Genomic DNA, 14,514 nt, shown 5'->3' with positions numbered 1-14,514 from the left:
GGGGGGGGGGGGGGGGGGGGGGGGGGGGGGGGGGGGGGGGCAGAAGGCAGGTAGTGAAGGCGGCTGATTCCTGCGGGAGGAGAGAAGCTAAGGCCTGGGCTCAGGGGAGAGGACTGGAGTGACGAAGCTTACCACGAGAAACATCAGGCACAGGGGCCTCCAGCCACAAGGACATCTCTTCCCGGAGCCCTGGACATTACCAAGGGACTGTCCTGCAGGAAGGACCCAGGTTACACTCGTCCAGAACTGGGCCCCTTTCTGGCCTCAGCAACCCTCTCCTCGTGATCCTGCCTTTTATCAGTACTAACATGCCAGCTAACATTTACTTGCCTTATATATATATATCAGCCTGTGCTAAGGCTTTACACGCCCTCCTTACAATATCCCTATGAGGTCACATCTATTCTTAAACCCAATTTACCGATGAGGAAACTGAGGTTCAAAGAGATTACGTAAACTGCCTATGGCCACAGTCAGGGAGAGGTAGAGCCAAGACTCCAACTCTGGTCTCTCTGACTCATGAAGCCTGAGCTCTCAACCACCATGTCACCTTTTCTCCCCAGGGACCCCTCCAGGCCATGGGGCGATGTGTAGACACATCTGCCCCACTTCTGTCACAGCCCCTTCCCCCTCACTCCAACACTGGGGACAGCCAGAGTTGACCAGGACATGGAATCGACGCTCATTCCAGCCACTGAAACACACTACTTGTTAGACAACCTCGTTCCTGCCACTTTCCAGGGTCCCAGCACAAACCTTTTGCCTCCAAGAGTCACCCCAGTTCACACACAGGACCTCCTCCACCAGCCCCCTGTGAAATTATCCTGGAACCTCAGTAGAATCCTGTCGCTGCCCGAGCTTCCATCACCATCATCATCCTTCACTTCTCCCCAGAGACCCCTTTTCTAAGAGCCATAGGACATCCCCCAACCCCAGACACACACACGGAGCCCCAGGCCAGCGCTGGGAGCAGACCCACCGAATGCCTAGGCCGCCAGACTTCCTGGCTGGGGCAGTCTCTGGAGCCCCCTTGCTGGGAAAGGAGGATGGTGCAGTCCCTTGTCCAGAGGCCTCGGCAGCTGAGGAGCCGGAGCTGAGCAGGAGAGGGGGCCGGAGCCCCAGGGAAGTAATGTGGGAGAAGGCTGAGGGGAGGGGCTGCCAAGGGGTTGGGCCACCCCTCCTTCCTGCCAGGCTGACCGGAGCCGGAGCCAACCGACCAACCGGAGCCCTGGCCTCCTTGCCCCCACCCACAGGGCAGCTTCCCCACCACGCTGACTCCTCCCCGGCCAGCCACCCCCTCAGCCAAGCGCCACCCTGCCCCCTTACCCCCAACCAGGACAGTCACATTTCCCTGCAGACCAGCCCAGTTCCACTTCTCTCCCCTTCCTCTCCTCACCCTGGCGGCTCTTAGCTGCTTTTACAGGACTGCCTCCCAGGCACCCCCATCCCAATCCCAGCAGCCTCCAGAGTTGTTCCCTCCCCTCCATAGACACTTCGCGGAGCAAAGGTCCCAGCACGGCCCGAAATTGCGACACTGAGCCCCAGCCTGCTTTCCCAGCCTCTCCCTCCTCCCCTGCCTCTGGGAATGGGCAAAGCAGCTCTCCCCACTAGCCCCAGGCCTCAGCCAAGCTGGTAGAACTCCAGTGGTGGTGAGAGGCAGGTGCTGGGCCTTCCAGTGAGTCTCTGAATGTGGGTGCCCTGTGGGGGCCACACAGAGGGGAGGAGGCCAGGAGAGAGAGGGGCTGCTAAGAAGCTGGCTACGAGCAATGGCTGGCCCCAGATGGGGTTGGGGTGAAGACTGTAGACTCAGGTGCCAGCCCAGGATGGACCTGGGAAGGCATGCAGTTTCCCTCACCTGGGGAATGGTTCCACCTGTGGTGAGGGAGGGCTCTATCCAGCAGCTACTGAGACTAGAGCCGTAGTCTTCCCGCCCCGTTGCTTGGAACATGAGATCCATCCTTTAAGGTAACAGCACATTTTATTGATTTCATTTCCCCCGTAGCCCCTGGAGCAGGGCCTGGCATGAAGTAGGCAACGGAGTAGGTACCGTGGTCCTGTTTGTTGAATGAAGAAGTAAACAAGAAGAATATGATCCTTTTCTAGCCTAGACTTGTTAGCTCCAGTCAATTTCATCTCAGCCCTGTTGGTTTAGTGTTTGGGCTCTGGGCTCCAATTTTGGGTTCAAATACTGGCCTTGCCTCTGCCTCTTATTAACTGTGTGATCTTGATTAAACAAATTATTTAATGTCTCTGAATCTGTTTCCCTATCTTTAAAATAGGGATAGGGGCTGGCCTGGTGGAGCAGCGGTTAAGTTTGCATATTCCACTTCAGCGGTTCAGATCCCAGGTGTGGACATGGCACAGCTTGGCAAGCCATGCTGTGGCAAGTGTCCCACACCTGTAAAGGAAGATGGGCATGGATGTTAGCTCAGGGCCAGTCTTCTTCAGCAAAAAGAGGAGGATTGGCAGCAGATGTTAGCTCAGGGCTAATCTTCCTCAAAGGAAAAACAAAATTTTTAAATAGGGATAAAAATAATGGTTTTTGCCACATAAGGTTGTCATGAGAATTAAACGATACATCATAGCACAATGTGTGGCACGTAGTAAGTGTTCCAGAAGTCGTGGCAGTTATTGCCCTCCGCATCTTTTCAACTATGAATCTTCCTATCACCTTGGATCTGTACGTTGTCAATCTTCCGAGGGCTTGTTTCCATGCACAAATCCCTCACTACCTCTATTATCCTTAGAGCAGCCCCAGGAGGGAGGGAGGGTACATATCATAAGCTCCATCGTACAGAGAACACTAAGCTCCTGGGAGAGCCTTTTCCAAGACCACACACACTGAGTGGCCAAGCTGGGATCAGAATCCAGATGTCCTCCCTCCAGTCCCTGTGCTCTTTGTTTCTCCTGTGTCAGAGTCTAGGATACTCTCATCTTGTTGCCTCTCAGGTCTGCTGGACCAGTGAAGTGCTGAGAGGGAAGAAGCTGGGGCTGGTGGGCCGCAGTGGGAGAGGCAGGGAGCCCTGGGGATGCTTCGGTCCAGATGTAGGGGGTGAGGAGCTGAGGTTACTGCTGGTTGTTCACCCCCTGCCCCACTCCCAGTTTCCTGCTCACAGGCTCTTCCTGTTTTGCTGTGAACTCCAGTTCCCATGGGCCCCACATGAAAGCACAGAAGGACAAGGGCGCCAGGGCAGGCAGCCAGAGAGATGGAAACAGAGATGAACAGGGCACCAGGGAAGAGGAGAAGAGAGGGAACAGGAAAGAGTGCACAGGGGGCATAGGGGAACAGGATGGGAGAAGACAGGGAAAGCAGAAATAGAAAAGAAGCTTGGTGAAAGATGGGAGGAAGCAGAGGGTGGGGCAGGGGGAACAGGCGGGTCCCAGGGAGCAGAGACGAGAAGACAGCAGGCTGGGTGGTGTTGCAAAATCTGCCCATGTATTCATTTTCACATTTCAGAAAAGCCCCTCTGACATCCCCCATCTCTAAGTTCTGCCTCCAGCTTTGCTGTTGTTCCCTCTCATCACAAGGTCATCCCCTCACAAGGCCCCCACCCTGGTCTGGGCATGCCTGAGTCATGAGCACAAGGCTCTCCATTCCTCTTGCATGTGTTCCTCCCCCAATTTTCACAAGGCCCCGGTTGTCTTGGGAAAGTAGAAACCAGGGACTCCAGCCCCTGGGAAACTGGAACTGTTCTGTCCCAGCACTCACATCATCCATCCAGCTCTCTCCTTCCCCTCTCCCCATCCCCAGCAGCTCCAGCACAGAAGCTGGATGGCACTGAAACACCTGGTTACAAGGAACTTGGGATGTGACATTGGTCTGGGGCCTGATGCCCTATCTTCTGGAGTTGGGAAAAGCCTCTCTCATCCACTCCTGATCCTCGACTTCCTCTCCTTACACTCTAGTCTCCCCACAGCCCAAGGACCACAAAGAAGCCCCATCTGGAGCCGTCTGACCCAGGCTAGAGCCGCTTGCTGAACAAGCAGGTCAGGGCACCGTCTCCCCCAAGCCCGGTAGCCAGCCTCAGCCTCATCTCAAGTAGAGGAGAAGGGAGCTTTACCAGTGCTTTACTGCCAGAGCCACCCCTTCAGGTGACAGCCGCTCAGGAGCCTCCGCCCCATGAAGAGGAGAAGGGAGAGGAAAATGGCGGAAGACCAAAACCTGTTGGCAATGTCTCCACAGAGTTTCTGGAGACCAACCACTGGGACTTCTCCCTCGAGCCCTGTCCAGCAGGCAGGTGATCTGCAGCCAGAATCACACGTCTCACCCTGCCACCGCCACCCCCACCAGCCCACAGGAAGTGTCAGATGCAGCCCTGTGGGGCCTCCCCCATGTGTCCTTGGCTCCTAGAGGAGACAACATGTCTGGAAACACCTTTGGGGATCTTCCAAGTCCAATTTCTGACCCCCAGAAACTCTGGAGGCTTCTCCTTGCAGCAAGGGGCACCTTGAGGCAAAAATAGGAGCATTCACCAGCCCAAGGTCGTGTGCACTACTCGATAACCCCCCAAAAGCACTCAGGTTCCCATAAAGCAGGCCACAAGGTACGGTTCAGAGGGAGGAACTGGGGCAACTGCTTCTTGCTCCCTCCTTCACCCTTCTGGAAAGGTGCAAGATGTGGGGGTCATCCTGCAGGTCACTCAAACAACTTATGCCCAACCTCCCAACCATGAGGTAGAGAAGAACCCAGGAATTCTGAGTTCAGAGACAATACAGACGGCAGAAAGGAAAGAAGAAAAGTAAGATTTACTTAGGCCCTACTACATTATCTTTACATGTATTATTCCATTTATGCTCATATATAACCCTGGGAGACGGTTACTAGCAAGGAGGCAAATATCAACTAGCAGACTCAAAAGTTCAAACTCAAACTAACAGACAAAGAAAACATCTTACTGCATTACACAAAATAGCCTCCTCAGATGGGAAAAGTGGTTAACCCGCTTGAATTTGGGTTCACTTCTGCCAACACGCGGCAGACCTATGGTTCCCAAACCTGGTCTCCTTTTCAGAGATGCTGATTTATTTGGTCTGTGGTAGGCCCACATACCTATTTATCCATCTACAGGGATCCAGTCCCTCTCTCTTTTTTTTTTTTTTTTTTTTGCATCTGTAGTTAGGAACCAAGGTGTGGGGACCACAGAATCATCTGGTAGGAGTCGGGGGTCAAGAAACCAGGGCTCAGCTCTTGGTTCTACCATGTGCTCATGGTGTAATTCTCACCCTTCTTGGATTTGTTTCTTGTTATATAAATTGAAATAGCATCTGCTCCATCAAACCCTCCTACTTGAGATACTTGCAGGCACAAAGGATATAGACATACTTGAGCAAGTGGGAAGAAAAGCAAAAGATGAATTTGAGGGATTTTTGTTCTACTTGCCAAAATTTAGTGAGCCCAAGATTTATATTCTGAAATCACCATGATCTGGCCAGTTTGCAAGGAGAGTAAGGGGCACATTAAAACAGAACTCTCAAAAACTCCCACTAATATGCAGTATTTTGCCAAGTAGCCGTGCCCATTCAACCCCACCAACATGAAAAGGTTTCCTTTGTTAGAAATCTCTTTACTGAAGGTATTTTGGGGCCACGGAATATGGTTTAGCAATGCAGTTTGCGTAGCCTGCAAGAAACAGCCCATTATAAAGACTATTTGGGAATCAGAAAACTTGAGTTTTAATCCATTCTCCTAAATGGTGTGACCTTGGACAAGTCACTTCCTCTTTCTGGGTTTTTCTTATCTCTAAAGTAAAGGGACTAGGTTGGATCAGGGATTCAGAGATGCTGATTTAGGAAGCCTACGGTAGTCTTTGTGAACTGCCTGGCATTATACGCAAAATTCCACTTATGTATTTTTGTGTCTGTGAACATTTTTCTTGAGGAGAGGGGACGAAATTTTCCTCACATTCATAAAGGGCTTGTTATTAAATAAGAAGGGTAAGAACTATTTGGCTACCCAGCCTTCAGTTCTCATATTCTATTCATTTCTCCATAACAACTCTGGAAGCAAAGTTTAGATCCTGAGGTATACACAAATAATTGAACCTCGAGTCCTATGGCAAGATAATGACCCTGCTTTCTCCCATACAGTTCTGAACGGGTTTTATTTCCCCAGTGATTTGAGGTAATTTGCTTCTAGTGGACAGATCTGAATGAAAGCATCCCAAGGACCTACGATTTGACCTCCTGGAGCTGTGAGTCACCCCAAGAGCAGTCACAAAGCCCTGAGACCAAACTGGCTCCCCCGGAACCTAACGGTCAACGCCAGGAGGGCCTCTGAGGCTGTAGAAACCCCACCTACTCCCACTTCATGATATACTCCTTCCCTTTACCCCTATACATCCTTCCATTGGTCTGAAATTCCCCCCTTAGGGATTCATTGCTTTGGTTTTGCCAAGTCTGAACATCCTGTGCAACCCAACTCTTTCGGGAAGAGGCATGACTTCTAGATTCTAATTAACTCACACTTGGAACTGGACGAGTGGGAGGGCAAGGAAAGGCCTGGAAGGGGAAGTGAGAGGGCTCCTGAAGCTTCGCTCAGGCCATGAGCAGCAGGCTACACAGGGACCAACCTCAAGGACACACGGAGTCCAAAGGGCTGTTTACACGCTGTGCCCTGCACCCCAAACGAGACCCCTTCCGGGGAACAGAGCCAGGGCCGAGGCCGGAACTCCGCCCGAAGGCAGCGGCGGGGAGAGGGCGCCCTATACTACCCCTCGCGCCAATCCTGCGCCGGGTCGGGCCCGGCAGCACCGGTTTCGAGGGGGCGCCCGCTCTCCCGGCCACGATCCTGCCCAGGGCAGGCGCCACCTCGGGACGGGCTCTCCGCGGGCAGCGGCAAAGCCGAGCTAAGCGCTCTTTCCAGAAACCAGGTCTTCCAGCCCTTTCTGCTGCGCGAGGTCGCGCTGCATTCCCACGCCCCTCTGCCGCGGCCAGATTGCGAACTCCTACATGGATTCGCCCCCTAGATTCCTCCTTCTCCCACCACGCCTGCCCCTCCTCTAGCAAGATGGCGGCGGGCCACTTCCGGCGTGTGTCCTTAAGGGGGCGTCCGGGCGGCTGCCTCAGGTCCCAGCTAGCGGGTTCCAGTCTCTTTGCTGCATAGGCTACAGCGGTGATGGCGGGTAGACCGTTTGGCTGGAGCCGGGCGGGTCTCCTCCAGCTCCTTCTCGGCGTGAACCTGATGGTGATGCCACCCACCCAGGCCCGGAGTCTGCGCTTCGTTACCTTGGTAATGAGAGATGGGGTCGCCAACGGGCTCGCCAGAGCTAAAAGGGCACAGGCCTGCGGGTGGAGGGAGGGGTGGGGCTTGTGGCTGGGGTCGGGGGTCTGGAGGAGGAGGAGCTGGTTTAGGAGGAGACACTGGCCTGCGGGGCTGGAGCCCGGGTTGGGAATTTTTGTGGAGCCCTGGGGTATTTTGGGGGGCGGAGTGTAAGGGGTTCTATATCATGAGATAGATCAGATCAGTCTGCCCTGATCAGTCTGTCCAATGGTTAAGAGACTCATCGCTAAACAAGCCTTTGGTGGTCTTTTTTCCAGTTTCGCCCACCGTTTGCATTGCTTTTATTTCTCTTTTCCTTTCCCACCTGTACCTTTGCCTTTGCTTATGGTCTCCAGTGGCATTGCTTAGCCAAGTTAGAATCTCTGGAACCTGAAAGTTACTGACATCTGGGTTGGGGTCTTTTGCAGTGGGTAGAGTTAAGGCTTCCCAGAGGGAAGGAAGCTTCCCTCCCCATCATGGGGCAGAGGTGGGCTCCCTGTCCCCATTAAGGAGACCCTACTGACCTGTAGGCAAACCATTTTCCTTCCTCAGCTGTACCGACATGGAGACCGCTCGCCAGTGAAGACATATCCCAAAGACCCCTATCAGGAAGACAAATGGCCCCAGGGATTTGGTCAGCTAACCAAGGTGGGTCAGAAGCAAACCTTCCCTCAGGATGAGCTGTAGAACGAGTGACCTCTAGAGCAGGCTACAGACCTTGGGGCTCCACCAAACTCTATTTCCCATGTGAGTGCTCAGTTTGACCAGATGAAAATGGGCACACACAATGCCATGCACAGCCGGCCACTTAATAAATGACTTCTGGGGTCAGACTAACCCACTCCTACTTCCAGCCAGGTGTAAACTTGGGAAGCCACAGTGCCTAAGCCCTGTGGGACCTAACAAGCCATCTGTTCCCTCTGCACCCTCCTAACCCTTGGGTTGCCCACAGGACGGGATGCTACAGCACTGGGAGCTGGGCCAGGCTCTACGGCAGCGCTACGATGGCTTTCTCAACACCTCTTACCACCGGCAAGAGGTAAGGCTGGGAGCTCAAGAGGCAAGGGAAATGGGCTCTGCTGTCCTCACCCCGGGAGCCTAAGGGTGAGTCTGGGTGCTCTGACTTCCCTCCGTGCGTTTTGGTTATAACTGCAGGACAAGACATCCAGGAGCTTCTAAAACAGAGCCAAGAGGCTGAGTTGCCCCTGCTTGGCTGAGAAGAGGCAAAACTGGTCAAGCATCCAAGCTCAGACTTTAGGGATGCCTGGCAAAGTCGTTTCTGACGCTTGTGAAATAACTCGGATTTTCCATCCAAGACATTTATTAATACCTGCGAAAGGCCAACCCCTGTGCTAGCACTTTGTAGACAGTGGTGCACCACACAGATGGGATCTCTGTCTTTGTGGAGCTTAAGAATGTAGCGGGGGTGACCCATGACAAACCACACAGGGCCAGGCGATAAAGGTAGCAGGGAAGATATACGTAGAGAGGGCATGTCAGGGAAGACTGGCAAGTGTGCTGGCTCCTTGAGGCTATCTCCCCACCCCAGGGATGGGAATAGCTGTTCCTCTGGTTACTGCTGTCAGCCACGGCTGTCTCAAGAGTCTCTAGATGTTGTTATTGTTCCCTTGAGGGCCACTCTGTCCTGATCGTCCCTTCCCCACAGTGTCCTCCCTTTTCACAAGCAATTCTCTCTGTTCCCTATCTGGCTTCCTATCCCGGGTCTCGAAGCTGGTTTATAAAGGGGGTGCCGTTGGCGACAGTTTCTGCCCTCAAGGACCCTGGTCTAGATAGGGAGACAGATGTTATAAAACCAGCCTTACTAAGCACTTTGCACTGGGAGGGGCATCTGAACTAGAGCCATCCGCACGGTTCTTCACAGAGTGGTGAGCGTGAGCCCCCAGCGGAGCGTTTGGGCCTTTGCTGGGAAGAAGGACGGAGAGGGGCCAGATGAGTGCTGTTTACAGTTTGCTGGATAACCCTCAAGAACAGGTTCTCCCCCCGGGGCCCCGCCGACGGGCCCAAGCTCCCCTGCCCCACCCCCCAGCGAGACTCGTCTTGTTGTCTCTGCAGGTTTACGTGCGAAGCACAGACTTTGACCGCACTCTCATGAGTGCTGAGGCCAATCTGGCTGGACTCTTCCCTCCCGAAGGGATGCAGCGCTTCAACCCAAACATCTCTTGGCAGCCCATCCCCGTCCACACAGTGCCCGTTGCCGAGGACAGGGTAAGAGTGGCCAGCCCCTCCTTGAAGGCGGTGAGAGGAACAACCCTGGCCATGGGCCTGCTGGGCCGACTCCTTCTCTGCCTCTGCTTCCCCCCTTCCGCCTGCAGCTGCTGAAGTTCCCGTTGGGCCCATGTCCCCGTTATGAGCAGCTGCAGAACGAGACCCGGCAGACGCCAGAGTATCAGAATGAGAGTATTCGGAATGCAGTGAGTGGGGCTGAGGTGGAGGCCATCACACTGTCCTTCCTTTCCCCCAGGGCAGCACTGATGCCCTGACCCGTTTCTCATAGCAATTTCTCGATATGGTGGCCAACGAGACAGGGCTTACAGACATGACCCTGGAGACCGTCTGGAATGTCTATGACACGCTCTTCTGTGAGGTGAGCCCGCTTCGGGTCCCCGGCGTGACTTCTCACACCTCAGCAGGCCCAGGTGACCAGGACCAGTAGAACACAATGCCTGGAGACCATTCCCACCGAGGAGGTCCAGGCAGGCTTCTTGTGAAACAAGGGAACTTCCTTCATGGGTGAAAAAGAACCCCAGAGTGGGAAATAGTTTATTAATGTCAGCAGTTCCTGCTCCTCTCCACCCAGAGCTCTCGTGGTGTCCGACGCCACTCCGCTGAGTCACGCTTTTTTGTGCCTGAGCCTCCTTTCCCGTGCCCTGCAGCCTCGAGTGTCCGCCCCATCTCCTGGTTCCAGTCCCTCTGCTCTACCTCTCCTGTCCTCTCCCTCCCCTCACACACGCAGGCACCTTCCCACTGGGGCAGAGTGCTGTCCCCGGAGAGGTCCCCGGGGAGCTAACCTGCCCACTGTGATGCACAGCAAACACACGGGCTGGTCCTGCCGCCCTGGGCCTCACCCCAAACCATGCAGCGTCTGAGGCGGCTAAAGGACTTCAGCTTCCGCTTCCTCTTCGGGATCCACGAGCAGGCAGAGAAGGCCCGGCTTCAGGGGGGTGAGTGACGAGAGCAGCATGTCACTCCCCTCCCCAGGACTCTAGAGCATTAAAAATCTGCCGTTGGGAGCTTCTCACACACTTACTTCTCTTCCTGTAATGTTTTCTGCTCTTTCAAAACCAGATTGTGCTGCTTTTCTGCCATTCATATTCTTGAGTTTCACCCATGTCAGAAGACCCTCCTTCCCTTTAAATGAATAACTCCCTCCAGAGAACCCCTGGGAGCCACTTTGACAGAAGGCTCAGAGCAATACACCTGCTAGTTTCCTAATCTGAGCACCCAGGGGAGTGCCAGCTGTCAAAGCTTTCTGACGTCTCAGTAGTTTTCAGAGTCTGCACATGGCACAGTTCCCCTGGCCTCGAGCCACCATCTTGTGTGCTCTGAGCAATCTTAAGTTTATGTTTGTTCCAAGCTAGTAACTCTTCACGGGCAGGGTCTAGTGGCTCATTTATAAACGGCCAGGTTTCTACATCTGTGTTGAAATACGGATAGATTTCATGTCTTACCTTGCTCCCCTCTGTGCATGTGAAAGTGCTTAGAGAGCAGGAGGTGCTGTAGAGTTTCCCCATGGTCCCCGTGAACCTAAGGAGTCCCCTGTGCTGGTGACCAGACAGCCCCGGGACTAGCAGAGGGTGAGAGGGCCACAGATGGGTCTGCCAACAGTGATGGCTGGAGCTCCTGACCCTGAGGACTGTTCTCCTTCAGGAGTCCTGCTGGCTCAGATACGGAAGAACCTGACCCTCATGGCAACCGCCTCCCAGCTCCCTAAGCTGCTGGTTTACTCCGCGGTAAGCTCCCATAGTCCCTAGCGTGCTCATGTCAAGCAAGGGGCTCGATTTCTCTATTTAGTGCCTGGGGTGCAGGGGAGCAGTGCTGATGGGCAGCCCCTCTCCCTTACAGCACGACACCACCCTCGTTGCTCTGCAAATGGCACTGGATGTCTACAATGGTGAACAAGCCCCCTACGCCTCCTGCCACATATTTGAACTGTACCAGGAAGACAATGGGTGAGTGGACCTACCAGCTGCCCTCGGGAGGGGCACTCGCATGGTGGCTGTGGGCAGCCCGAGGACTCTGTTACAGGCTTGCTGAGCGGCCCCCATCTTGTTTCCTGTCAACCCGCAGGAATTTCTCAGTGGAGATGTACTTTCGGAATGAGAGTAACAAGGCCCCCTGGCCGCTGAGCCTGCCTGGCTGCCCTCAGCGCTGCCCGCTGCAGGACTTTCTTCACCTCACAGAGCCTGTCGTGCCCAAGGACTGGCAGCAGGAGTGCAAGCTGGCAAGCGGGCCTGCAGACACAGGTGAGCTGCTGCCTGCCTCTGTGCTAGTCATGTCTGAGCACAACTGTAGCGTCCTCTGCACAGGTCTTGAGAGCTGGCACACACTTCCAGCCATCTCCACATGCCCCTGGACAGTTCACCTTCCCACCCTGAGCCCATCTTACACCTCCCTACCCTTCACCCTCAGGTGATGCCCTCACTTCCTATCACTGAGAAAGTAAAAGCAACCAGGAGAGAATTGTCTCCTTCTCCCACCACCAGATCTTGTGGCTTACTTGCTGGTATAAGCTGCTGGTGAAGGCCAACCTTATACTCTGGGTCCATCTCTTCTCACCTCCACCAGGACCTCCGTGCTTCCTCTCTACTGGATCAGTCCCATTTCAAAAGCCTAACAGAAAGCTTTTAAGCCCACATCTTTCTCCAGCTGCCACTCCGTTTCTGTTCCCATGGAATCCTTCCAAGAGTTGCCTAGACTCTGGTTTTGCTTCCTCACCGCCCATTCTCTGGGCCTCACACTAGATGGTCTTATGTCACCTTTCACTCATTGAAACCACTCTCGTCAAGGACCAATGACCAGTTCTTATCAGCTTCTCACCTCTCAGCAGCATTACATAATTGGGCCCTCCTCCCTTAAACACTTCCTTGGCTTCTCTGATTTCCCTCCTGAATTACAGGCAGCTTCCTTATTGGCTTCTCCTCTGAACAGTGGATGGCCTAGGGCTCATCTCGGCCCTTTCCCCATCGGTGCCCACTCCCACGGCGATCTCATCCAACCTCAGGGCTTCATATATCATCTCCACGCTAAGTTCCATCTGTGTGACTAGCAGATTCCTGACCTCTTCTCTGAGCTAGACTCACACATCCAGCTGCCGACTTGGTCTCCACATGGATGTCAACTAGGGCATCTCAAAGTTGCTATGTCTAAAACCAAACGCTCTTCCTCCCAAATCTGCTCTTCCTCCAGGCTTCCCCATCTTATTAAATGCCACGTTAATCACCCAGTTGCATAGTATAACCCTAGGAGTTACCTGAATACCCGCTTTCTCACACCCCACATCCAACCCACTAGCAGATCCTCTCAGCTCAATCTTTAAAATACATGCTCTTGCTCCCTTGTTCAATCTACCAGTCTCTTGCCTGACCTACTGAAAACCTTCCTAATGTTCCGATTCTCTTCTTGTCCCTGCCAGTCTCTCAGCACAGCAGAGTGTTTTTAAAAACATAAGTCAGTTGCATCATCCCCTTCTCGGGATCTTCCAGGGGCTTCCCATCACATTTGGAAGAGATTCCGAGTTCTTCACTGTGGCCTTCCGGGCCCGTCTTGGTCTGGTCCTCCACCCTCACCTCCTGCTTGCCCCTCACGCACTCTGCTCTAGCGATACTGACTTTCTTCTGATGGAAGAACATGCCAAGCCTATTCCCACATCAGGGCCTTTGGCATGTGCTTCCTGTCTACAGCCCCCAACCCCAGGACACTCTGCTCTCAGATCTTTCTGTCTCTCACTCTGGGACTCCAGGTCTCTGTTCAAATTGTCACTTCCTCAGTGACACCTGCCCTGACTGACCTACCTCTCCATCCTTTCCCCCTTATCTTTGTTTTTCTTTACGGTATTTGCCCTTGCCCATCATTCCTGCCATTTGCTTGTTTACTGACTCTCCTCCTGGAATGTAAAATCCCTGAGGGCAGAGCCTGTGTCTTGGCCACCCAGGTACATCCCCATTGTGAGAAGAGCACCTGGCGTATTGTAGGCACCCAAATGTTTGTTGAATGAACGCTGACATGACCTTTCTCTCCCTCCCTCCGTGTTCAGAGGTGATCGTGGCCTTGGCTGTCTGTGGCTCCATCCTCTTCCTTCTCATAGTGCTCCTCCTCACCGTCCTCTTCCGGATGCAGGCCCAGCCTCCTGGCTACCGCCACGTTGCAGATGGGGAGGATCACGCCTGACAACCACTCAGCCCCCTTCCCTCTGCCTCCTAGGGGAGGTGGGCTGGGCCCTTGCTCCTGACTGCTGCTGCTCCCCAGCCCATGGACAGGAAACCTTGGGTTGGGCCTCCCTGTGATGACCCCAACCTAATGAACAAGTGGAACTCGGCTTGGCCCATGGACCTGTCACTCAGCATTTACACGCCTGATGTTTACCAAGTATTGTGTTGGACACTGGCTTTCTCCAAACAGGATTTGCTTCCTCCATGTTCCCTAAGGACCTGAAATGTAGACAGGTATTCAAGTTTCACTCAGGACCTGGTATAAAAAAATGGAGTGGGTACTTGATCTGCCCTGCGCCTCCAGCCAGCCCTGCTCTCTTTCTTCCAGCCTGGAATCTTTGGCAAATGGCTCAGAGGACACAGTCTTGCCTCTCAGTACTTATTTTAGTGGGAAAAACTGCACAACATTGGGGGTACAAACATTGGCCACCAAGGAACCAGATCACCCAGTAGCCAGCCAACCCAGTTTTCCTTCGTCTGGCTGAAGTAACCATTAGAGCCAGAAACAATGCTTCAGGCAGCTTTGTCAGCCCTGCAGCTTGAGCAGGTCAGAAGGCTGTTTGGACTTGGGAGGGGGTGGGAAGAGGTGGGTGGGGAGTGAACTGTGGTACAGAGTCATGAAACTGTCCCTCGCAGCTGGGCTGGGGTCTCCAGGGACCTGAGGTAAACGCAGGTTGTGAGCTGGACAGCTCTTGACTGTGGCCCAGAATAGGACTGACGCAGCTTCCAGAGAATGAAAGTTTTGGATGCTTAGTATGTTTTCTGTGCCTTTTCTTCACTTGGGGGACCCAAGGAGCCCTCTGACCA

The 14,514-nt window shown here is 53.8% G+C and overlaps 2 protein-coding genes across 7 annotated transcripts in view; one reads left to right on the top strand and one right to left on the bottom strand.

Annotated features, from left to right (window-relative positions):
* The window catches only part of NR1H3 (nuclear receptor subfamily 1 group H member 3), a 7,735-nt gene extending 6,320 nt beyond the window's left edge, over positions 1-1,415 (bottom strand). For 3 of the 6 annotated variants that reach the window (XM_046643211.1, XM_046643214.1, XM_046643216.1), the window contains exons 1-2: positions 980-1,281; positions 133-212 (exon numbers count right to left, since the gene is read on the bottom strand). In XM_046643211.1, coding sequence (XP_046499167.1) covers positions 133-175 — 43 coding nt within the window. In that variant the 5' untranslated portion in view covers positions 176-212; positions 980-1,281. Of the gene's footprint in view, positions 1-132; positions 213-979; positions 1,284-1,326; positions 1,373-1,396 lie in introns of those variants that run through there. The other 3 variants (XM_046643212.1, XM_046643213.1, XM_046643215.1) reach the window with 3 other exon arrangements.
* Positions 1,416-6,603: 5,188 nt separating this feature from the next.
* On the top strand, positions 6,604-14,460 carry ACP2 (acid phosphatase 2, lysosomal). Its single transcript, XM_046643220.1, has 11 exons — positions 6,604-7,228; positions 7,811-7,906; positions 8,211-8,297; positions 9,332-9,484; positions 9,592-9,690; positions 9,774-9,863; positions 10,308-10,440; positions 11,147-11,229; positions 11,342-11,448; positions 11,567-11,742; positions 13,533-14,460. Exons 1-11 carry the CDS (start codon positions 7,115-7,117, stop codon positions 13,664-13,666), a joined length of 1,272 nt encoding a protein of 423 aa, XP_046499176.1. The 5' UTR covers positions 6,604-7,114; the 3' UTR covers positions 13,667-14,460.
* Positions 14,461-14,514: the final 54 nt, after the last annotated feature.

This window comes from Equus quagga, chromosome 17, assembly GCF_021613505.1.
Source record: "Equus quagga isolate Etosha38 chromosome 17, UCLA_HA_Equagga_1.0, whole genome shotgun sequence".
Taxonomy (NCBI): Eukaryota; Metazoa; Chordata; class Mammalia; order Perissodactyla; family Equidae; genus Equus; species Equus quagga.
The sequence above is the reverse complement of the archived record's forward strand: the minus strand, read 5'-3'. Positions and strand labels throughout refer to the sequence as shown.

Excerpts from the sequence above, each read along its gene's own strand:
- ACP2 (XM_046643220.1), top strand. The coding sequence starts at position 7,115 with ATGGCGGGTAGACCGTTTGGCTGGAGCCGGGCGGGTCTCCTCCAGCTC. Across the intron at positions 9,485-9,591 it reads TGCCCGTTGCCGAGGACAGG|CTGCTGAAGTTCCCGTTGGG; the intron begins GTAAGAGTGGCC and ends TTCCGCCTGCAG. Across the intron at positions 9,691-9,773 it reads ATGAGAGTATTCGGAATGCA|CAATTTCTCGATATGGTGGC; the intron begins GTGAGTGGGGCT and ends CGTTTCTCATAG.